Source organism: Rhinopithecus roxellana, chromosome 7 (genome assembly GCF_007565055.1).
Source record: "Rhinopithecus roxellana isolate Shanxi Qingling chromosome 7, ASM756505v1, whole genome shotgun sequence".
NCBI lineage: Eukaryota > Metazoa > Chordata > Mammalia > Primates > Cercopithecidae > Rhinopithecus > Rhinopithecus roxellana.
This window is the reverse complement of record NC_044555.1, coordinates 81,518,361-81,538,190: the sequence shown is the minus strand read 5'-3', so window position 1 is coordinate 81,538,190 and position 19,830 is coordinate 81,518,361. Positions and strand designations below refer to the sequence as shown.

Below are 19,830 nucleotides of genomic sequence, written 5' to 3'. Positions count from 1 at the left end.
CAGCATTTCCTTCTTTTTAAAGGCTGAATAATATTCCATTGAATGTATATACCACATTTTCTTTATCCATTCATCAGTTGATGGACATTTGGGATGCTTCCAGAACCTCTTGGCTATTGTGAATAATGCTGCTATGAACATGGGTGTACAGATATCTCATTGAGATCCCGCTTTGGTGGTAATTCTTATGGTAATTCTGTTTTCAGTTCTTTGGGAAACCCGTGTACTGTTTTCCATGACCACCATTTTACATTACCACCAACAGTGCACAAGGGTTTCAACTTCTCTGCATTCTCCCCAATACTTGTTATTTTTTTGTTCTTCTGATAGTGGCCAACATGACGGGCATGAGATGATAACTCATTGTGATTTTGATTTATATTTCCCTAATAATTAGCAATGTTGAGCATATTTTCATGTTCTGATTGGCCATTTGTATATCTTCTTTGGAGAAATGTCTGTGCAAGTCCTTTGCCCATTTTAAAAAATTGAGTTATTTGGTTTTCTTGTTGTTGAGTTATAGAAGTTCCTCATATATTCTGGATTTGGGCTCCTTATAAGATATATGATTTGCAATTATTTTCTCTCATTCTAGAGCTTGCCTTTTCACTTTGTTGATTGCTTCCTTTGACACACAGAAATTTTTAAGTTTGATGTAGTCCCATTTCCTTCCTAACTATCTTAAGTGTACAGTCAGTAGTGTTAAGTATATTCATCCAACCCTATCTTGCAGACCAGATGACAAACATATTAATGAAAGAACTACTACCAGTCATTGATGCAACACTGAGTCTGAACATAGGTTTAGATGCATTCGGAAACATTCCAAGATATTTATAAGCAAGAGACACGGGGGCACGAATTCCTCAGAATATGTAGAATTATCTAGATTTTAGCCTATCTGATAAGTTTCTCTCCCTATTACCATAACAAAAGTTTTTTAAAGCACTGTATAAACTGAGAGATTTAAGTTAATCACCTGCCTTGCAAAGAACCTTGACTAATGAGTAAATAAAGTTCAGACAGTTGTAAAGTGAAGACAGGATAGCTCTTTCACTGTAGAAAACGTTATCATTATATACTATGTAACAGTGTGCAAACAATACAAAATAATATTATAAACCATAGGCTATTAGATTACTAGTCCTTTGAAAAATATTTCTGGAAATGTACAATGAAAGAATTCTAAGTTCTAGGCACTTTAAGCATCCTTTCTCTTCTCTTCTCTTTTTTATTAGACATGGAGTCTCACTCTGTCGCCCAGGCTAGAGTGCAGTGGTGCGATCTTGGCTCACTGCAACCACCACCTCCTGGGTTCAAGCGATTCTCCAGCCTCAGCTTCCCAAGTAGCTGGCATTACAGGTGCCCACCACCATGCCTGGCTAATTTTTTAAATTTTTAGTAGTGACAGGGTCTCATCATGTTGGCCAGGCTGGTCTCGAACTCCTGACCTCAAGTGATCTTCCCGCCTCAGCCTCCCAAAGTGCTGGATTACAGGTGTGAGCCACCGTGCCAAGCATTTTCTTTAAAATATTCTGCATATATTTCCTATATGATCAGACCTTTAAGTAAAATATCTGATCTTTGGAAATGCAAAGGGATTTCTGGGTATAGGAAAAGTCTTATTTTCTTATAATTACAAAATATATTTTCTACATCATAAATCGATAGTAAGTAAGCGTATCATGTCCTTGTAACAACTAAACACTGGGGCAAATGTACTGATTGATAAGTCCTTATGAAAGAATACACATTCATGTTATAAAATAAAATACATCTAAACCATGGCCAATGTTCAGCCACGAAGTACCAGTCTGGGCCAACAGGCTGTTTCTGAAAGGCCTGAGTTCTGGTCAGTGTCTGTGCCTTACTTTTGATTATAATCCCTACGTATAGTGCTATAGAACCACTAATGGATAAACATAAAAAAGATAGCTCAAAAATGTCAGACATAAAAAGATATTACAAGCCGGGCCAGGTGGCCAGCACCTGTAGCCCCAGCTACTCCACAGGCTAAGGCAGAAGGACTGCTTGAGCCTAGGAGTTCAAGGCTGCAGTGAGCTCTCACTGGGCCACTGCACTCTAGCCTGGGCAACAGAGCAAGACCTAGTCTCTCAAAGAAAAAAAAAAAGGCATTACAATTACCAACAGGTAGCTGCAAGAGAAATTTGTGTCTCTTAGCTGGTACCAAATCGCTTTCCTCAAAGACTGATGAAGCACTCTCATGCTAAGAGATGCTCATCTGTAAATATTATCAAATGCAGGCACTTAGAATAGTCTAGTTAGCAATTTTTAGTAAGCTAGTATATATTATAGCAAAAGCAAAATACTGCCTAGATATGAATGTTTTAGGGGGTTGCTTGGCTGGTCACCGACTTGGGTTTCGCTCGTACATTCAGCACATAATCATGCCGGAAGGATGAACGGACAGTGCGATTCATCAGTGGCTGAAGAGGGCGGAAGTTGTCCACCATTCTTTTCTCCTTCTCCCCTTCAGAAGTGAAAAGCAGGGTTCGAAATTGCTCAAGCTAGAAATAGAAACAGAAAGCATAAATAATTTCAATAGAAAACTTGCTTTACCTTGTGAATAAATTACTTTCATTTTTACAATTCTGAGCATTCCTTGCAAATTAGATACAGAAGGAGAAGTTATTTCTGGGTAAGAATGCCTTCACCACTTGACAGGGAATAAAATGCCCAGTGGTGGTGGTGATCCTGATGGTGGTCCTGTGGGGAGGAGAGCAGCAGGAGGTGGTGAAACCAGGAGGGCACTTGGGATCCAAAGGCTTGGGGCAAAGGCCCTGTCCCCACATATTATCCATTTACCAAGGATGATGAGTTAATTCATCTCTTTCATTCTCAAGAACCTCCTCTTTAAATAAGCAAAAGAGCCAGCTTACAGAATGAGAAAGGAAAGATCTGATGCATATACTAACACCACCAAAAAAAGTGGGTTTATAAAATAATTTAACTGAATCATTAACATAAAATAAGTATTACTGATTGCTCACTGCACCTGGGTATTGTGGGCAAAGCAATGCATATTGATGTCTTTATTTTTTTCCTTTCCTTTTTTTTTTTTTTTTTTTTTTTTTTAAAGACAAAGTCTTACTCTGTCACCCAGGCTAGAGTGCAGTGGTGTGATCATGGTTCACGGCAGGCTCAACCTCTGGGACTCAGGTGATCTCCCACCTCAGCCTCCCAACTAGCTGGGATTATAGGCACATGCCGCCACACCCAGCTAATTTTTTAATTTTTTGTAGAGACAGGGTCTCCTTATGTTGCCCAGGCTGGTCTTGAACTCCTGGCCTCAAGTGATCCTCCCACCTAGGTCTCCCAAAGTGCTGGGATTACAGGTGTGAGCTACCACACCAGGCTGCATGTAGGTGTCTTAACTGGAGACAGGATTCTCTTTGCTGATGCTGTCCAATAGAACTTTCTGCAATGACGGAAATGTTCTCTGCATGGTCCATTATGGTAGTCACAAGCCACATATGGCTACTGGGCACTTGAAATGTGGCCAGTGTAACTGAGGAACTGAATTTTACTTTTAATGTACTTATATTTAAATGTAAATGGTTACATGTGTCCAGTGGTTACAATATTAGACAATATAGCTCAATGCAAAAGGAGCAACCCAGAATATCAACGGCTTGTTCTCTGATGTAGCAGCGGTATCGACCAGTAGCCCCTTGGTTTCAGACCCAATTGTGTTATGAAATACTTTACTTAGGCTGGGCGTGGTGGCCTACAACTGTAATCCCAGCACTTTGGGAGGCCAAGGCGGGCGGATCACCTGAGGTCAGAAGTTCAAGACCAGCCTGACCAACATGGTGAAACCCTGTCTCTACTAAAATTATAAAATTAGCCAGTCGTGGTGGCGCATGCCTATAATCCCAGCTACTGAGCCCAGGAAGCGGAGGTTGCAGTGAGCTGAGATCACGCCACTGGACTCCCACCTGGGCAAAAAGAGCGAAACTCCATGTCAAAAAAAAAAAAAAAAAAAAAAAAAGGAAATATTTTACTTCAGGCCAGCAGGAAAATCCATTCACATTCCCCTCATTCAAACTGAGAAGATAGCCTGGGGCACAGTAGACAAGCAAGTGAAGAGTCATTTGCAACAAAGGCTTCAGGGCAAATAGAGCTGAAGAGGCAGAACTAGGACTGAAAACAAGCACTGGACGTATCACACAGCGGCAAATCACACAAAAGCCCTCACTAATTAGGAAGCTGTACAAGTAGTTAATGTTTCTTTTTATTCAGCTAATTGCAGAAGATTAGAAATAGTCTAAAGTATCAAAGATAAATGACATCTATCTATGAAATGAACTAGTATACAGTCCTTAAAAATACCGAAGATGTTCATTATCTATAAAATGTTCCAGGCTCACACCTGTAATCCCAGCACTTTGGGAGGCTGAGGCAGGTGGATCACGAGGTCAGGAGTTTCAGACCAGCCTGGCCAACATAGTGAAACCCCATCTCTACTAAAAATACAAAAAATTAGCTGGGCGTGGTGGTGGGTGCCTGTAATCCCAGCTACTCGGGAGGCTGAGGCAGGAGAATTGCTTGAACCCGGGAGGCAGAGGTTGCAGTGAGCCGAGATCGCGTCACTACACTCCAGCCCGGGCAACAGCTAGACATTGTCTTTAAAAAAAAAAAAAAAAAATGTTCCAGGCATCACTGAGTGAAAAGAGCAGCAAAATGGTATGCACAGAATGATTCCATTTTCATACAAAAATTGTGTATACTTATATAGATAAAAGACCAGAAGGACTTATGTGCATCTGGATAGACAAGAGACCAGAAGAATTTCCCTTAACAATGATAGTGGTAAAATTATAGGCAACTAGGATAATATTATAGATGACAGCTAGCATTGTTTTCCTTACTAAATTTTTAGTGTTACCATAAGTTTTATATTAAATTACATTCTGGAAGTAGCCAGTACAGTTAGACCAGAAAATACAAAATAAAATTTTAAATTATATACTTGAAAAATAAATTTTAAAATTTTGTTGAAATTGTATTTACAAAGTCCTCACATGGGCCACTGACCCTCTGATGTATTTACTTTGTTTTTCAATGTTATGTCCATTTGTTTTTCTAGAAGGAAAACAAGTCGAGGAAATATGTCAATTTTTTAATCCAAAGAATAGAAACAGACTAATTGTACAGGCCACAAAGCCTATACATTTGCAGGCATAAAAGGATTTTCCTATGCTTATCCTAGTACTTTTATGGCGGTATATATCTGGAATGTATTCTTGTGTAAGGTCTGAATGGTGGATCCAATTTTTTCCCCCAAATGCCTGCTCAATTGTTCCTCAACAGCATTTACCGAATACTCTATCTTTCCTGCCAACTGAGTTGAGACGCTATATTTATCATAAAATAAATTCTCACATGTATTTGGACATATTTCTGAAATTATTATTTTCTTCCTGTGATGGTTAACTTTATGTATCAACTTGATTGGGCCATGGGATGCAGAGACAGGTTAAATACTATGCCTACGTACGTCTATGAAGGTGTTTCTGGAGGAGATTAGGATTTGAATTGGTGGACTGAGTAAAGAGAATGGCCCTCCCCAAAGTGGATGGGAATCATCCAATAAATTGAGGGTCTGAGTAGAACAAAAAGGCAGAGGAAGGTTGAATTTGCTCTGGTTGCTTGAGCTAGAACATCAATTGTCTCCTTTCTTCGGAGCTCCTGGTTCTCAGGCTTTCAGACCAAGATAGAAATCTACATTATCAGCTCTCCAGCTCTCAGGCCTTTGAACTACACCACTGTCTTTCCTGGGTCTCCAGCTTGCAGATGGCAGATTGTAAGACTTCTTAGTCTCCACAATCACATGGCCAATACCTTATGATAAAACTTTATCTATCTTTTTCTTTATTTATCTTTATAGGGTTATAGAGTTAAGGTTATTTAACCTTTATAGGGTTATTTATCTAACTTTATCAACTTTGTCTTTCTTAATTTTTTTTAATCTTTATCTATATCTGGTATGGTTTGGCCCTGTGTCCCTACCCAAATCCCACGTTCAATTGTAATCCCCCGTGTCAGGGGAGGGGATCATGGAGGTGGATTTCCTCCTCACTGTTCTCATGATAGTGAAAGAGCTCTCACGAGATCTGATGGTTTAAAAGTCTGTGGCACTTCCTCCATCTCTCTCTCTCTCTCCTGCCACCATGTGAAGAAGGTCCTTGCTTCCCTTTTGCCTTCTGCCATGATTTTAAGTTTCCTGAGGCCTCCCAGTCATGCTTCCTGTTAAGCCTATGGAACTGTGAGTCAATTAAACATCCTTTCTTCCTAAATTACCCAGTCTCAGGTAGTTCTTTATAGCGGTGTGAAAATGGACTAATACAATATCTATCCTATTGGTTCTGTTTCTCTGGAGAATGCTAATATACTTCCCTTGATTGATCTATTTATCCATGTGCCAGTAACATGCTATTTAATTATTGAGGCTTTATAACCTTGTGAGTCTAATTATCCCGTATTTTTCTAGAATTTTCCCTGGTTATTTATGTGTTTGTCTTTATTCATGAGTTTAGAAATAGCATATCGATTTAAAAATCCTATTGGCATATTTATTGGGAACACATTAAATTTATGGTGAATAAACAAGTCATGGAGAATGACAACTTAGGTTGTAATTTATGACAAAAAAGGTGTCTTTATGTCTTTTGATCCTATAATGTGTTAACTTTATTAATTCAAGTCTTCTTTTGTATCCTCCAGGAACATTTTAAGTTTTCTTATTAATGTTCCTTGTTAAAATTATTCCAAAGTATTTTATATTTTTGTTTCCATTATAAATAGGGGCCCTTCTTACATTATATCTTTATATCATATCTTTTAGCTGATTGTGATTTATGTATGTCAAATATATTGATTTCTAGAAATTAATATTGTATTCCACTGATTACCAAATTATCTCTGATTTTTGTAGTAGTTTTTTATTGTTTCTCTAATTTATTTTTTATTTTCCGGTCTAACTGCACTGGCTACTTCCAGAATGAATAACTTAATATAAAACTTAATACGGTAACAATCCTTTCCATTGAAAACCTACTATTTGCTTTTGAACTGAGATCAATCTCTTTTATCAAGATAGAGAAGTCTCTATTCAGCTCTGTTTTATTAAAAATTTTCAAAAACGGAATGGTGATCTTTACAAATGTCTTTTTAACTTCCCTGGAAATGATAATATGATTTTTCTATTTAGATCCACTGATAGAATGAATTATATTAATATCATTCTTAACAATGAACCATTCTCATATTACTGGAGTAAAAGCTACTTGGACAAAGTGTATATTTCTTCTGATGAATCTGCTGGATTCTGTTTCTAATACTTTCTTTTTAGCTTTTTTTTTCTTTTATATTCTTTAGAAGGGGTTCCAATCTTTGGTGAGTGTTGGTATCAGTTATGCTGGCTTCATAAAAAGAATTTGGAAGCTTTTTCTCTTATGAAAATGCTTTGTAATCAATAAAAATCCCATAAAACAAGTATGAGTAAATATTATTGTAGTTTAGTTATATTATACATTATACAGGATTTTGAGTGTTTGCACAGTAACTACTACTTAGGCTTAGTTTCTAAGGGAAAAATAGAACCCAAGTTCAAAAAACGGACTTACATTACAGTTTCTGGACAAACACTGTTGAATTCTATATTTATTCTGAGATTCTATAGTAGAATTCCCTTAAGGATTTTAAAGACTTTTGAACACATTCATTTCCAGCTTTCATTCTTTCCTTTAAAAGGGTCTTGATTTTGTAGAGTTTAATATTTATATATAAAATACACAAGGCATAAGAAGACATATGTAATTGTCAAATATAGATGTAAAAAGCTTATGTTCTTCTGTGTTTTAACTCTTCTCTCTAGTTAATTTGAAACATCCCCAAATTCATGTCCAAACTGAGACAAGACGTTGGTACACTTCAATAGAAATGTATAAGCATTACAAGATGTTAAAACTGATGCCACAGTCTGAGCCCAGCCCTGTTTTAAATGGGCAGACAAGGATTTCCTTAGATTGAAATTGTGGAGAGAACGTACCTGATCATGATCAACCTCTACTGGTTGCTTCTTAATGATCCAGGTGACAGACTCGGAGAGGGGTGGGGTGGTCAGAGACCCTGAGTAGGTCCAGTAATCTGGGCAGGTAGGCATCAGGCAGGAAGGGTCAAATGACCCAAATTCCACAAGGGTGTCCTGGCCAAGAGAAGAGATAACTGAGTCATTATTTAATGGTGAAAACCACTCAGGAATCGGACAACGAGGTGATGGTTCTCAGGGAGTATGTGGAGATGAGCAGTGGTCCAGAGGAGCTCTGGGCCTTTCTGGGCAGCTACCTGAAGAATTGCTGCTTAGGATGGAATCATGCCCAGGCTTTGTTTCTGCAATTAACTGTGTACTTTTTATTTTCCGCAGTAGGAAAACAGCCAAAACCATGTGATCTCTCAATTCCAGTGAGGTTACATCAGGTAGTCTCCTCTGAGTTTTGTTGAGAGGTTTCAGACAGCGGCCATTGCATAAAGAAGGACGCTTTGCATTTTCAAGAGAGGCTAACTGAGACTTGTCCTTTTAGGAAGAAATGCAGATCAGGAGGAGCCAGAAACCTGGACTAAAAGGAAAGAGAGGGAAAAAGAGGAAAATGGAGAGGAGAGGAGAGGGAAAGAGATAGGGACCAGAAGGAGAGAGTGGGGGATGGGGGGAGATAATATATGGGCTTCCAGAGAGGAAAGGAGAGGGAAATAGGTGGGGACCAGAGGGATACAGTGGGGGATGAGAGGGAGAAGGAGAGAATATATGGGCCACCACAGAGCAGCCCTTTGAGATTCTGAATATTGAAGAATTAATATTGGGGGACTAGACAAAGGCATCCGACCTGAAGGATGTGGGTCATTGTTCTTTCCAGCTGGACAAGGCAAGTTTCTGTAGAACTGCTCTCTGTTCCCTGCCTGTGGGATGGCAGCTACAGAAAAGAAGGCTGCTCTGGGTATGTTCGCAAGGACTTAGAAGGAGCTGGTGTCAGGAACAGAGGAGGGGACAGCAATATGTTCCTGAGTCCCCAAGTCCTCAGCGGCACCGTGGCAAAACCAAAAAGCTCACTGCCTACCCACAGAATCATGACTTCTGTCCCCTGGGATCATAAATGGCAGTTTTCTTCTAAGGCTGAATACAGTTCACCTAATTAAACTTCCCAATTCAAAGTGCCTTGGTAATGTCTCCACTCTGAGATTGAAACATAAAAGTACATTTCAAGTAATTATGGAAAACAAATAGTACCTTATGCTTAATTGATGGCAAAGTATCCACTAATTTCTGTAGCTCTTTATGATGTTTGCCTAGCTAAAGAACAACAAATAAGAAAATATTACAAACAATGGACATCTCACTGTAGAAACTGTAACAGAATGTGAATTAAAATTAACTGGTGATTACATAAAAACAAATTGCATGACTGAAATTACACTTAAACTTGTAGTTTATAATTTTATAAACATTACTGAATTAAATTAGACAACACATGAGCAGGCTGTTTGCTGACAAGGTCAGCATGCCTGCAGAGAAAGGTGCCCCCTGCTTCGTTTAAGTTCTTAAATTGGAATTAAAATTAAATAAAATGAAAAATGGTTCCACAATTGCAGTAGACACATTTCAAGTGCTCAATTGCCACATGTGGCTTGTGACCACTCTATTGGGCTGTGCATTTTTATACCATTCAAAATATATTCTTTTTTTGGTGGTGCAGGGGATGGAGTCTCTCTCTGTTGCCCAGGCCAGAGTGCAGTGGCACAATCTCAGCTTGCTGCAGCCTCCACCTCCCAAGCTCAAGCGATCCTCCTTCCTCAGCCTCCCGAGTAGCTAGGATTACAGGTGCGCACCACCATGCCCGGCTAATTTTTATATTTTTAGTAGAAATAGAATTTCCCCGTGGAAACCAGGCTGGTCTCGAACTCCCGACCTCAAGTGATCCACCTGCCTCAGCCTCCCAAAGTACTGGGATTACAGGCATAAGCCACTGTGCCTGGGCCTAAAATACATTCTTAACAATCCTGTATTTCTTTTTTTTGTGGGGGACGGAGTCTCACTGGAGTGCAGTGGTGCAATCTCAGCTCACTGCAACCTCTGTCTCCCAGGTTCAAGTGATTCTCCTTGCCTCAGCCTCCCAAGTAGCTGGGATTACAGGCACCCACCACCATATCTGGCTAACTTTTTTATATTTTTAGTAGAGATGGGTTTTCACTAAGTTGGCCAGGCTGGTCTCGAACTCCTGACCTCGTGATCCACCTGCCTTGGCCTCCCAAAGTGCTGGGATTACAGGCGTGAGCTGCCACGCCTGGCCGTACAATCCTGTATTTCAAGCACTATTTATCTTACCAATGTACGGATCCCAATATTCTTAAAGTAAATAACAATATGATAATGTTCTATCTTTTCATTCTAGAATACAACACATCATTTAAAGTTGGTGAAATTTTTTACCTTTAAAAATACTCCTATCACCGCCAAACCATTTTCTTCCAGTGCTGCATCCTCAAAGTTTTCAAATTTGACTGCATTCCAATGCACTAAGTGCAGCTGAAACACCATGGAAGAGGGTTAACCCATGACTACACAGAATCTCTCCAGAATAAACCCACAGCCTCAGTCAACCTACGACATTTAAACATGTTTCCTCACCCAAAGTAAAGCCACTAAGAAAACCATATGACAACATGGTGCAAGATGAGATAGAAACAAAGATCAGAGAGAAATTTAGGCAAGAGCAGCAATTAATATTATTTTAGAATGAAGGGATTTATTTGGGGAGAAAAATAGAAAATTCATATAACAAAGTGACACTTCAGTGAGCAAGCAACATCTGTCTAGTCCCATCTTGATTTGCATGAAATACCAATATTCAAAATCCACTTGCATCTACAGGAGAGACGATGTTTATATTGAGAGAAATAGATCCTCCATATGGAAATTACGCAGGAGTTAAAGACAAATTTTTTCTTCAAGGAATAACCATTTAAAATGTGCTTTTAGGCTGGGTGTGGTGGCTCACACCTGTAATCTCAGCATTTTGGGAGGCCAAGGTGGGAGAATCACTTGAACCCAGGAGTTTGAGACCAGCCTGGACAATATAGTGAAACCCTGTCTCTACCAAAAAATTTAAAAATTAGCAGGGCAGGCCGGGCGTGGTGGCTCAAGCCTGTAATCCCAGCACTTTGGGAGGCCGAGGTGGGTAGATTACGAGGTCAGGAAATCGAGACCAGCCTGGCTAACACGGTGAAACCCTGTGTCTACTAAAAATACAAAAAATTAGCCGGGCACGGTGGCGGGTGCCTGTAGTTCCAGCTACTAGGGAGGCTGAGGCAGGAGAATGGCGTGAACCCGGGAGACGGAGCTTGCAGTGAGCTGAGATCCGGCCACTGCACTCCAGCCTGGGCGACAGAGTGAGACTCCGTCTCAAAAAAAAAAAAAAAAAAAAAAAATTAGCAGGGCATGGTGGTGTGCGCCTGTTGTCTGAGTTGGGAGGATTGCTTAAGGTCGAGGCTGCAGTGAACCGTACGCTCCAGCCTGGGTGACAGAGTGAGACCCTGTCTCACAAAACAAAATAAAATGAAACAAATATAAAATAAATGTTTTAATGTGTTTTTAGTTTTTACATAACATTTACAACTGAATTAGGAAAAAAGTTGTAAGAAGAAATTCTATTTCCTTAAAATCTCCCTTTATTTCCCTACAAATTATTCCTCATCCACCAGTTATGAATGCATTATCACCCAGCCTCCCAAGTGAGACACCACAAAATCATGGTTAACTTTGCCTTCTCCTATCCTGAAGAGAACCCCACCTTCAAGTCCTGTTGCTTTAATTTCAGAAACGCTTGATAAATCTTGCTCTTTTTCTCTACTTCTATTGCCACAGCCTTCATTTAGGCTCGCACCACTGCAAACTTGCATTAATTCGACCTGCGGCTCCACAATGTTCCCTGGGTTATTACTTTGGGCTACTATTTGAGTCCACCTTCGAATTCCAGAAGAATTCAGTTTGAGGATCTTAAGGTTCATTTCAACTATATTATTTGAGATGAGAGAAGTTAACATGTTTACATGTCTTAGCTGAGAATGATCAAAACTGCCTGAGAAAGCTATTTAGCATTTATAGGAATCACCTGATTCTTTGTGATAATTTCTTACAACTAAAAGTTCAGAATTATCCCCACTTCTCTACAGTTGTCACTGTTCCTGACCTTCTCAACATACCTCTGCTGGGAAGCATTTGCTGTCCACGGTGTGCTCAGAACCCCAGGCATCGATGGCCCCCCAGTGAAAATGGAACTGCTTCAATCGGTAGTTGTGTTCCAGGGGTCCTCCCTTGATCACTAAAATGGCACATCCAACAATTCAGGGAAGAGTTATTTGTGCAGTGGGGAAATGTGGGTGAAAGGCCAAATCTCCAGTGGACCCTCCATGTGAACTGTCTTAAATGGATTACACTGAATTATATACAAGTGATTATAAATTTGATTTTCATGAAGTCAATGCACATATAAGGACGAGACCAAATAACATCAAGATTTAACTACATAACAAGCTACAAACAATTGTTAAAGGCCAATTCTTGCCTTAATTTTATATCCTATATTATTGTGTCCAGTTTTCTTTTGTGTGCAATAAAATGCAAATTTCTCTCAGCATATTTATCCAGCATGACTTTATAATACTGAAATATGGGGATAAAGGGATCCTTCTTTTTTTATGCACGGACACTTTGCTTTTCAATTTTTGAAGATACTAGTGTTGCTTTCCCTTTCATTGAAATGGAATAGGAAATTTGCAAGTCAAAAACGATCACCTGGGAGATGTTGGTCAAAAGGTACAAAGCTTCAGTTAGGAAGAATATATTTTCAAGATTTATTGCACAGCATGGTGACCATACTTGATAATAATGTATTGCACATTTCAAAATTACTAAAAGAGTAACAGTAGATTTTCTCACTACAAAAAAAAAATGGTAAGCACGTGAGGTGACGAATATTTTCATTGCTTGATATAATCTCATTCCACCATGCATACATATATCAAAAGATTACATTGTACCTGGTAAATATATACAAATATGTCAACTGAAAAAACACACTGGCCGGGCCTGGTGGCTCACACCTGTAATCCCAGCACTTTGGGAGGCTGAGGTGGGTTGCTCATCTGAGGTCAGGAATTTGAGACCAGCCTGGCCAACATGGTGAAACCCCATCTCTACTAAAAATACAAAAAATAAAATTAGCTGGGCATGGTGGCCCATGCCTGTAGTCCAGCTACTCAGGTGGCTGAGGCACAAGAATCACTTAAACCCAGGAGGTGGAGGTTGCAATGAGCCAAGATCGTGCCACTGCACTCCAGCCTGAGTGACAGAACGAGACTCTGTCTCTCTCTCTCTCTCTCTCTCACACACACACACACACACACACACACACACACACACACACACATTATTACCAATATATTATAGGCAAAATATTGACAAGTGTTTATTTTTGTTTTTTTTTTGAAACGGGGTCTTACTCTGTCGCCCAGGCTGGAGTGCAGTGGCACAATGTCAGTTCACTGCAACCTCTTCCTCCTGGGCTCAAGCCATTCTCCTACCTCAGTCTCCTGAGTAGCTGGGACTACAGGCGTGCACCACCATGCCAGGCTAATTTTTTTTTTTTTTTTTTTGTAGAGACGGTGTTTTGCCATGTTGCTCAGGCTTGTCTCGAACTCCTAAGCTCAAGAGATCCACCCATCTCAGCCTCCCAAAGTGCTGGGATTACAGGCGGTTGCGCCACTGCGCCTGGCCCAGATAAGACGTTTTTGGCCGGGTGCGGTGGCTCATGCCTGTAATCCCAGCACCTTGGGAGGCCGAGGCGGGCAGATCACCAGGTCAGGAAATCAAGACCATTCTGGCTAACACGGTGAAACCCCGTCTCTACCAAAAATACAAAAAAATTAGCTGGGCATGGTGACAGGTGCCTGTAGTCCCAGCTACTCTGGAGGCTTAGGCAGGAGAATCGCTTGAACCCAGGAGGCGGAGCTTGCAGTGAGCCGAGATCGCGCCACTGCACTCCAGCCTGGGAGACAGAGCAAGACTCTTTCTAAAAAAATAAAAAATAAAAAAATAGAAAAGAAAAGGAAAGGAAAGAAGAGAGAGAGAAAAATCGACTGTCAAGCAGCTGTCAGGCTAGTTAATTGGGATGTCACTGGTAACCTCAGCAAGATTAAAGGAAAAAGGTGGGGTTGGGTGGGGAGATGAATGCGGGAAAGAAGGAAATATAGTCATCAAGAAATGGGGCAGGCCCAGCAGTGGCTCACACCTATAATCCTAGCACTCTGGGAGGCCAAGGTGGGAGGATCACTTGAGGCCAGGAGTTTGAGAGCAGCTTAAAAAACAGAGTGAGACCCAGTCTCTACAGAAGAAAAAGAAAGAAACAAAGAAATGGGGCAGGTAGACAGAAGATAGTGAATTGGAAAGCAGAGCAGTCATAACACATATCAAATAAATATATACTTATATATTTGAGGTTGTTGATATTTTATTCTTTTTTTAAAAATTTTTTTGAGACAGAGTCTCACTCTGTTGCCCAGGCTGAAGTGCAGTGGCACAATCTTGCCTCACTGCAACCTCCAACTCCCAGGTTCAAGCGATTCTCCTGCCTCAGCCTCCCTGAGAAGCTGGAATTACAGACGTGTGCCGCCATGCCCGACTAATTTTTGTATTTTGGTAGAGACGGGGTTTCACCATGTTGGCCATGCTGGTTTCGAACTCCTGACCTCAAGCGATCCACCCACCTCGGCCTCCCAAAGCACTGGGATTACAGGCATGAGCCACCATGCTTGGCCTGATATTTTATTCTTTCCATGCTCTGAGAAAGGATTAAACTTGTAAAAAATTACATGACAAATATAAAACATTCAGCAAAGAGTCTGGCTGGTAGTAAGCAATCTGTAATATTCACTCCCTCCTTTTGCTTTTCAATGTGAAAGAGAAGGAGCTGACAGAGAAAGGGATGGTGAAGAAAAGGAAATACACAGAACCCATACAGATAAAAGCAAATGCAGGAAATGGACAGGAGGAATGCTTCTGGGGTGATGGAAATGTTTTAAAATTAGATTATAGTGATGGTTGCACAACTCTTGTAAATTTCCTTTAAAAATCATTCAACTGTATGTGTGTTTTAAACTGCGTACATGTGTTTTAAACTGTGTACGTGTGTTTTAAACTGGGTACATGTGTTTTAAAGTAAATGTAGGACCAACACAGGGAAGGAGAACTTAAAATGTGAAAGCATTCTTACTAGGTTCACTGGCACTGCCCCAAAGGAGTGTAAAGTCAGGGAAGCAGGAAGAAGCAGGATGGAGCAGGAAGCACCCTGAGGAGGAGAACAAAGGCACTCACCTCTCCATCTCTTTAATGCCTATTGACAGTGCCAATAAGAGAAATTCCAGAGGACATGATAATTGACAGGGATCATCCAGGGATAATTTAGTGCCCTTCCCCACAGTATTTCGACTCTCTTATATGCACTCATTCAAATCAGTAACAATGTCCTACTCAGGGGAACCAAATACTAAATAACGCCCAGCAGAGGACTGCGGTATGAGATGTTCACATACCTTCTCTTATAATCCTATTAAGGTAGGTCATGTTGTTCTCTTTTTCATTCCAGAGTTTAGTAATTTGAGTCTTCTGTCTTTTATTTTTCTCTTGGTCTCCCCCAGTTAAAAGTTTGTCAACTCTGTTGATCTTCCCAAAGAACCAACTTTTGATTTCATTGATCTCTGCTCGTTCTTTATTATGTCCTTCTCTCTACTTGCTTTTGGGTTTAGTTTGTTCTTCTTTTTCTAGTTTCTTAAGATGGAAAGCTGAGATACTGACTTGAGAAAGTTCTTCTCTATTATAGGCATTTTCATCTATAAGTTTACCTCTAAGCACTGCTTTAGCTGCATCCCAAAAGGACTGGTATAATGTTTTTGTCACATACCTTCCCCAGCTCCTTTTCTTTATTCCAATCCTCATAAAGCACACTGTGGCAGCATTTCTTAGGGTTTTTTCTTTGAAATTTATAGACATCGATATTTATTAGGTTTTTACTTTTCTAGAATTGTTTCTTGCCTTTCTTTGTTTCTAGAATGTCTTTGCTTTCTTTCACTTTTTATTTTTTATGTTCATTCACTCTTTTTTCCTCTTTGCATGCTATTGATTTGCAACAACATGGAGAAATAGCAACGAAGAATAAGCAGGAAATAAGAGGCAGTCACTGAAAGGTGGAAAAAGAGAGAGAGAGAGAGAGAGAGAAAGTTAGGTAATTACTAACTTTCTATTAGTATTTGATGCTATCTTAAAGAAAATAATTATTAAAGCATAATTTAAAAGGGCTATCAGTTTTAGTTCTTTCTAACCAAACAAGAAAAAAATTAGCAAACTCTACAATTTTTCTTGCATATTTTGTAAGTGTGTGATTGACACACCTAGGGAAGACATGGTCAAGGGGTGAATTAGTCGGTTGGGTTTGTAGGTATCTAAAAAGAAGCTATTATGACAAAAACGTGGATGACTTGTTTTCCATCTCAGATTACTCATGCAAATGGGTAGATAAGAATTCTCGAGGCCTAGATCCGTGGCTCACACCTGTAATACAAGCACTTTGGGAGGCCGAGGTGGGAGGATCACTTGATCTCAGGAATCCAAGACCAGTCTGGGAAACACAGTGAAACCCCATCTCTACAAAAAATACAAAAATTAGCCGGGGCCAGGCGCAGTGGCTCATGCCTATAATCTCAGCACTTTGGGAGGCCAAGATGGGCAGATCACTTGAGGTCAGGAGTTTGAGACCAGCCTGGACAACATGGTGAAACTCGTCTCTACTAAAATACAAAAATTAGCCAGGCGTGATGGCATGTGCCTGTAATCCTAGCTACTCAGGAGGCTGAGGTGAGAGAATTGCTTAAACCCAGAAGGTGAAGGTGGCAGTGAGCCAAGATCACACCACTGTACTCCAGCCTGGATGACAGAGTCAGACACCATTTCAAAAAAAAAAAAAAGGCCAGGTGCGGTGGCTCACGCTTATAATCCCAGCACTTTGGGAGACCGTGGGGGGGGGGGGGTGGATCACCTGAGGTCAGGAGTTCGAGACCAGCCTGGCCAACATGGTGAAACCCTGTCTCTACTACAAATACCAAAAATTAGCAGGGTGTAGTGGCAGGCGCCTGTAATCCCAGCTACTCAGGAGGCTGAGGTGGGAGAATCACTTGAACCCGGGAGGCAGAGGTTGCAGTGAGCTGAGATCATGCCACTGCACTCCAGCCTGGGCAACAAGAGCAAAACTCCATCTCAAAAACAAAAACAAAAACAAACAAACAAACAAAAAAATTAGCCAAGCGTGGTGGCACATGTAGTCCACGCTTGTAGTCCCAGCTACTCAGGAGACTGAGGTGGGAGGATTGCTTGAGTCCAGGAGGTTGAGGCTGCAGTAAGCTGCGATCATGCCACTGCACACCAGCCTGGGCAACAGAGCGAGACCCTGTCTCAAAAAAAAAAAAAAAGAATTCTAGAATCTGTTGTTCAAAAGAAAAAGAGAAGACTAAAAAGTAAAACAGCTATTTGTTCTAAAAGTTCTTGGGCTCAAGTCACTTGGTTAAGAAACTCATTAAGCAACTTTCTAAGACTTCCAACTCAACGAAGCAATGATATAGTGGCAACAGAGAGTCCTTATACTGTCAAGGGCTTTAGAAAGCTGACCAATACCAAGGATCCCCAGAAGAAAGCAGGCTGCTAGGGCCCTAGATGGGGTTGAGAATTCAAAAGGATTGCTATGCATGCAGAGTAAATGGATGAGAGTTGGTATCCTGTAGACTGGGTCTGCCCATTAGTTTACATCTGGCAGGGATAATGGTAGAGCCCCAAGGGGACAAGTAGAGCTCACCAGAGTGCCAGATAGTCATCCAAAACACAGGAATTTAGCTTGTTGTTTTGAAGATTTCTGGAATCCGTATAAACAAGGTAATATTATAGCCTTCCAGTTGAGAAGGGGGCACACTCTAGAGTTTTGGGGAAATTAAGAAAGATGCTTGATGATGGGTATACTAAAAGTCCAGACTTCACCACTACACAATATATCCATGTAACAAATAACAAAACTAAACTTATACCCACTAAATATATTTTAAAAGAACATACATCAATATCAATTTTCTTTCTTATCTTTTTTATTCCTCCCTTCTCTAGCTGTTCCACCAACAGACCCAGATGGCCTTAAACAATGTTTCCCAAAGCATGGTACATATACCGCTGATGGCACACGAGATGGTTTTACATGGTACAAGAAGCTTTTACTTATATAGTAAGTTACTTTAAGAGAGTTAGAAACAATGTAATGAAACACATCAACCTGTGAATTCACAGATATAAAATTTAAATAAATAACTTTATGCAAAAAAAGGGGGGGAAGAAAGATGCCCACGAATCTGGGAGGAAAAAGAATTTCCTACTTTGAGATATGAAAGTAAGATGTTCATGGTTTGGGGGCTGTGTCATACCCTGGAGGAAAAAGGAAAGTTGGGGACATGGAGACACCTAAACTCTTAAAGACAGACTCAAATACCTTCTGAATCACAGCAGAGAAATATATCAGAAGGGAGAAAACCAGAGACAGATTAAGCCCATTGGAGGAGCAGTCTGTTTGTAGTTGGGCCAGAGTGCCATGTCTAAGTATCAGAGTACCACTAGCAAAATACAAAGAAAATAAAGACACAGTTGAGACTCAGAGCCAGGATAAATGCAGTGAGGAGTGGAAAAATACTGAATATCAGAGGTCAGAAAAGTCAGGAAACTCCCCTTAATGCTAAAACAACAAGGTTATCTGGAAAGTCCCTAGCAGGGCAAGCGGCCGTTTGTGGTTTGGTCAAAGGGCGGGAACCAATGAACAACTGACTCATGTTTAACTTTAAATGTCAGCCAATTGTAAACCTACAACTGTAAAAACCCCCAGTGACTCTGTAACTTGCTGTAACTTGTTTGTGTCTGACTATAAAAGACGGCTGAACACCGAGCTCGGGGTCTCTCCCTAGGATCTGATACCTAGCTGGAGGGAACCGAGTTCGAACTCGAAATAAAGCGATCCCTGCCGCTTGGCGTTGTCTCTGGACTCTGGTGGTTGCTTTCGGGTCATCGTGGGTCTGGGCATTACATCTTGGGGGCTCGTCCGGGATTGCCCCTAAGCCCACCAGACCCCAGGCCAACGGGTCATCGCAAAAGTGAGTAAGCCGGCTCTGTTTATATGTTGTCTGTCTGCCTCTGAATAATCCCGCGGGGTCTGTATATGAGACTGATCTAGTCCTGGCGGACGCGCTATAGGACAGTCAGTGGAGGCTGGTGGGAGACGTCCTCTGGTACTCATCTGGGGCTCTGTATTCTGTGGCCCATCTGCTTCTGGTCGGGTCCTAAGCCCGAGATGCGCTAGCGATCAATATATCTTGGTTGTTGGAAGTTATCTGTTGCACGCCCCTTACTAATTTACCTTGATTTACAGGAGCTCCGGAGCCAGTCCTGTACCAGGCACTAATATCCCTTACCACCCATCTTCTATCAACAGGACTTCCTCGGAATGGGCAACTCCCAGACCACACCACTTTCTCTCCTTGTCGATAATTTTAAAGATGTGAGAGCAAGGGGACATGATCTCAGTATAGAACTTAAAAAGGGAAAATTAATAACCCTCTGCCGCTCTGAGTGGCCCAGCTTCGGCGTAGGCTGGCCAGCCGAGGGAACTTTTTGCCTCC

At 40.8% G+C, this 19,830-nt stretch overlaps 1 protein-coding gene across 2 annotated transcripts in view; it reads right to left on the bottom strand.

Moving 5' to 3' along the window:
• Positions 1-817: 817 nt before the first annotated feature.
• CA5B (carbonic anhydrase 5B) overlaps positions 818-19,830 on the bottom strand; it is a 54,274-nt gene continuing 35,261 nt past the window's right edge. For both annotated transcript variants that reach the window (XM_030933601.1, XM_030933602.1), the window contains 5 exons: positions 12,280-12,398; positions 10,508-10,603; positions 9,308-9,370; positions 8,075-8,230; positions 818-2,528 (listed from right to left, as the gene is read on the bottom strand). In XM_030933601.1, coding sequence (XP_030789461.1) covers positions 2,349-2,528; positions 8,075-8,230; positions 9,308-9,370; positions 10,508-10,603; positions 12,280-12,398 — 614 coding nt within the window. In that variant the 3' untranslated portion in view covers positions 818-2,348. The remainder of the gene's footprint in view (positions 2,529-8,074; positions 8,231-9,307; positions 9,371-10,507; positions 10,604-12,279; positions 12,399-19,830) is intronic.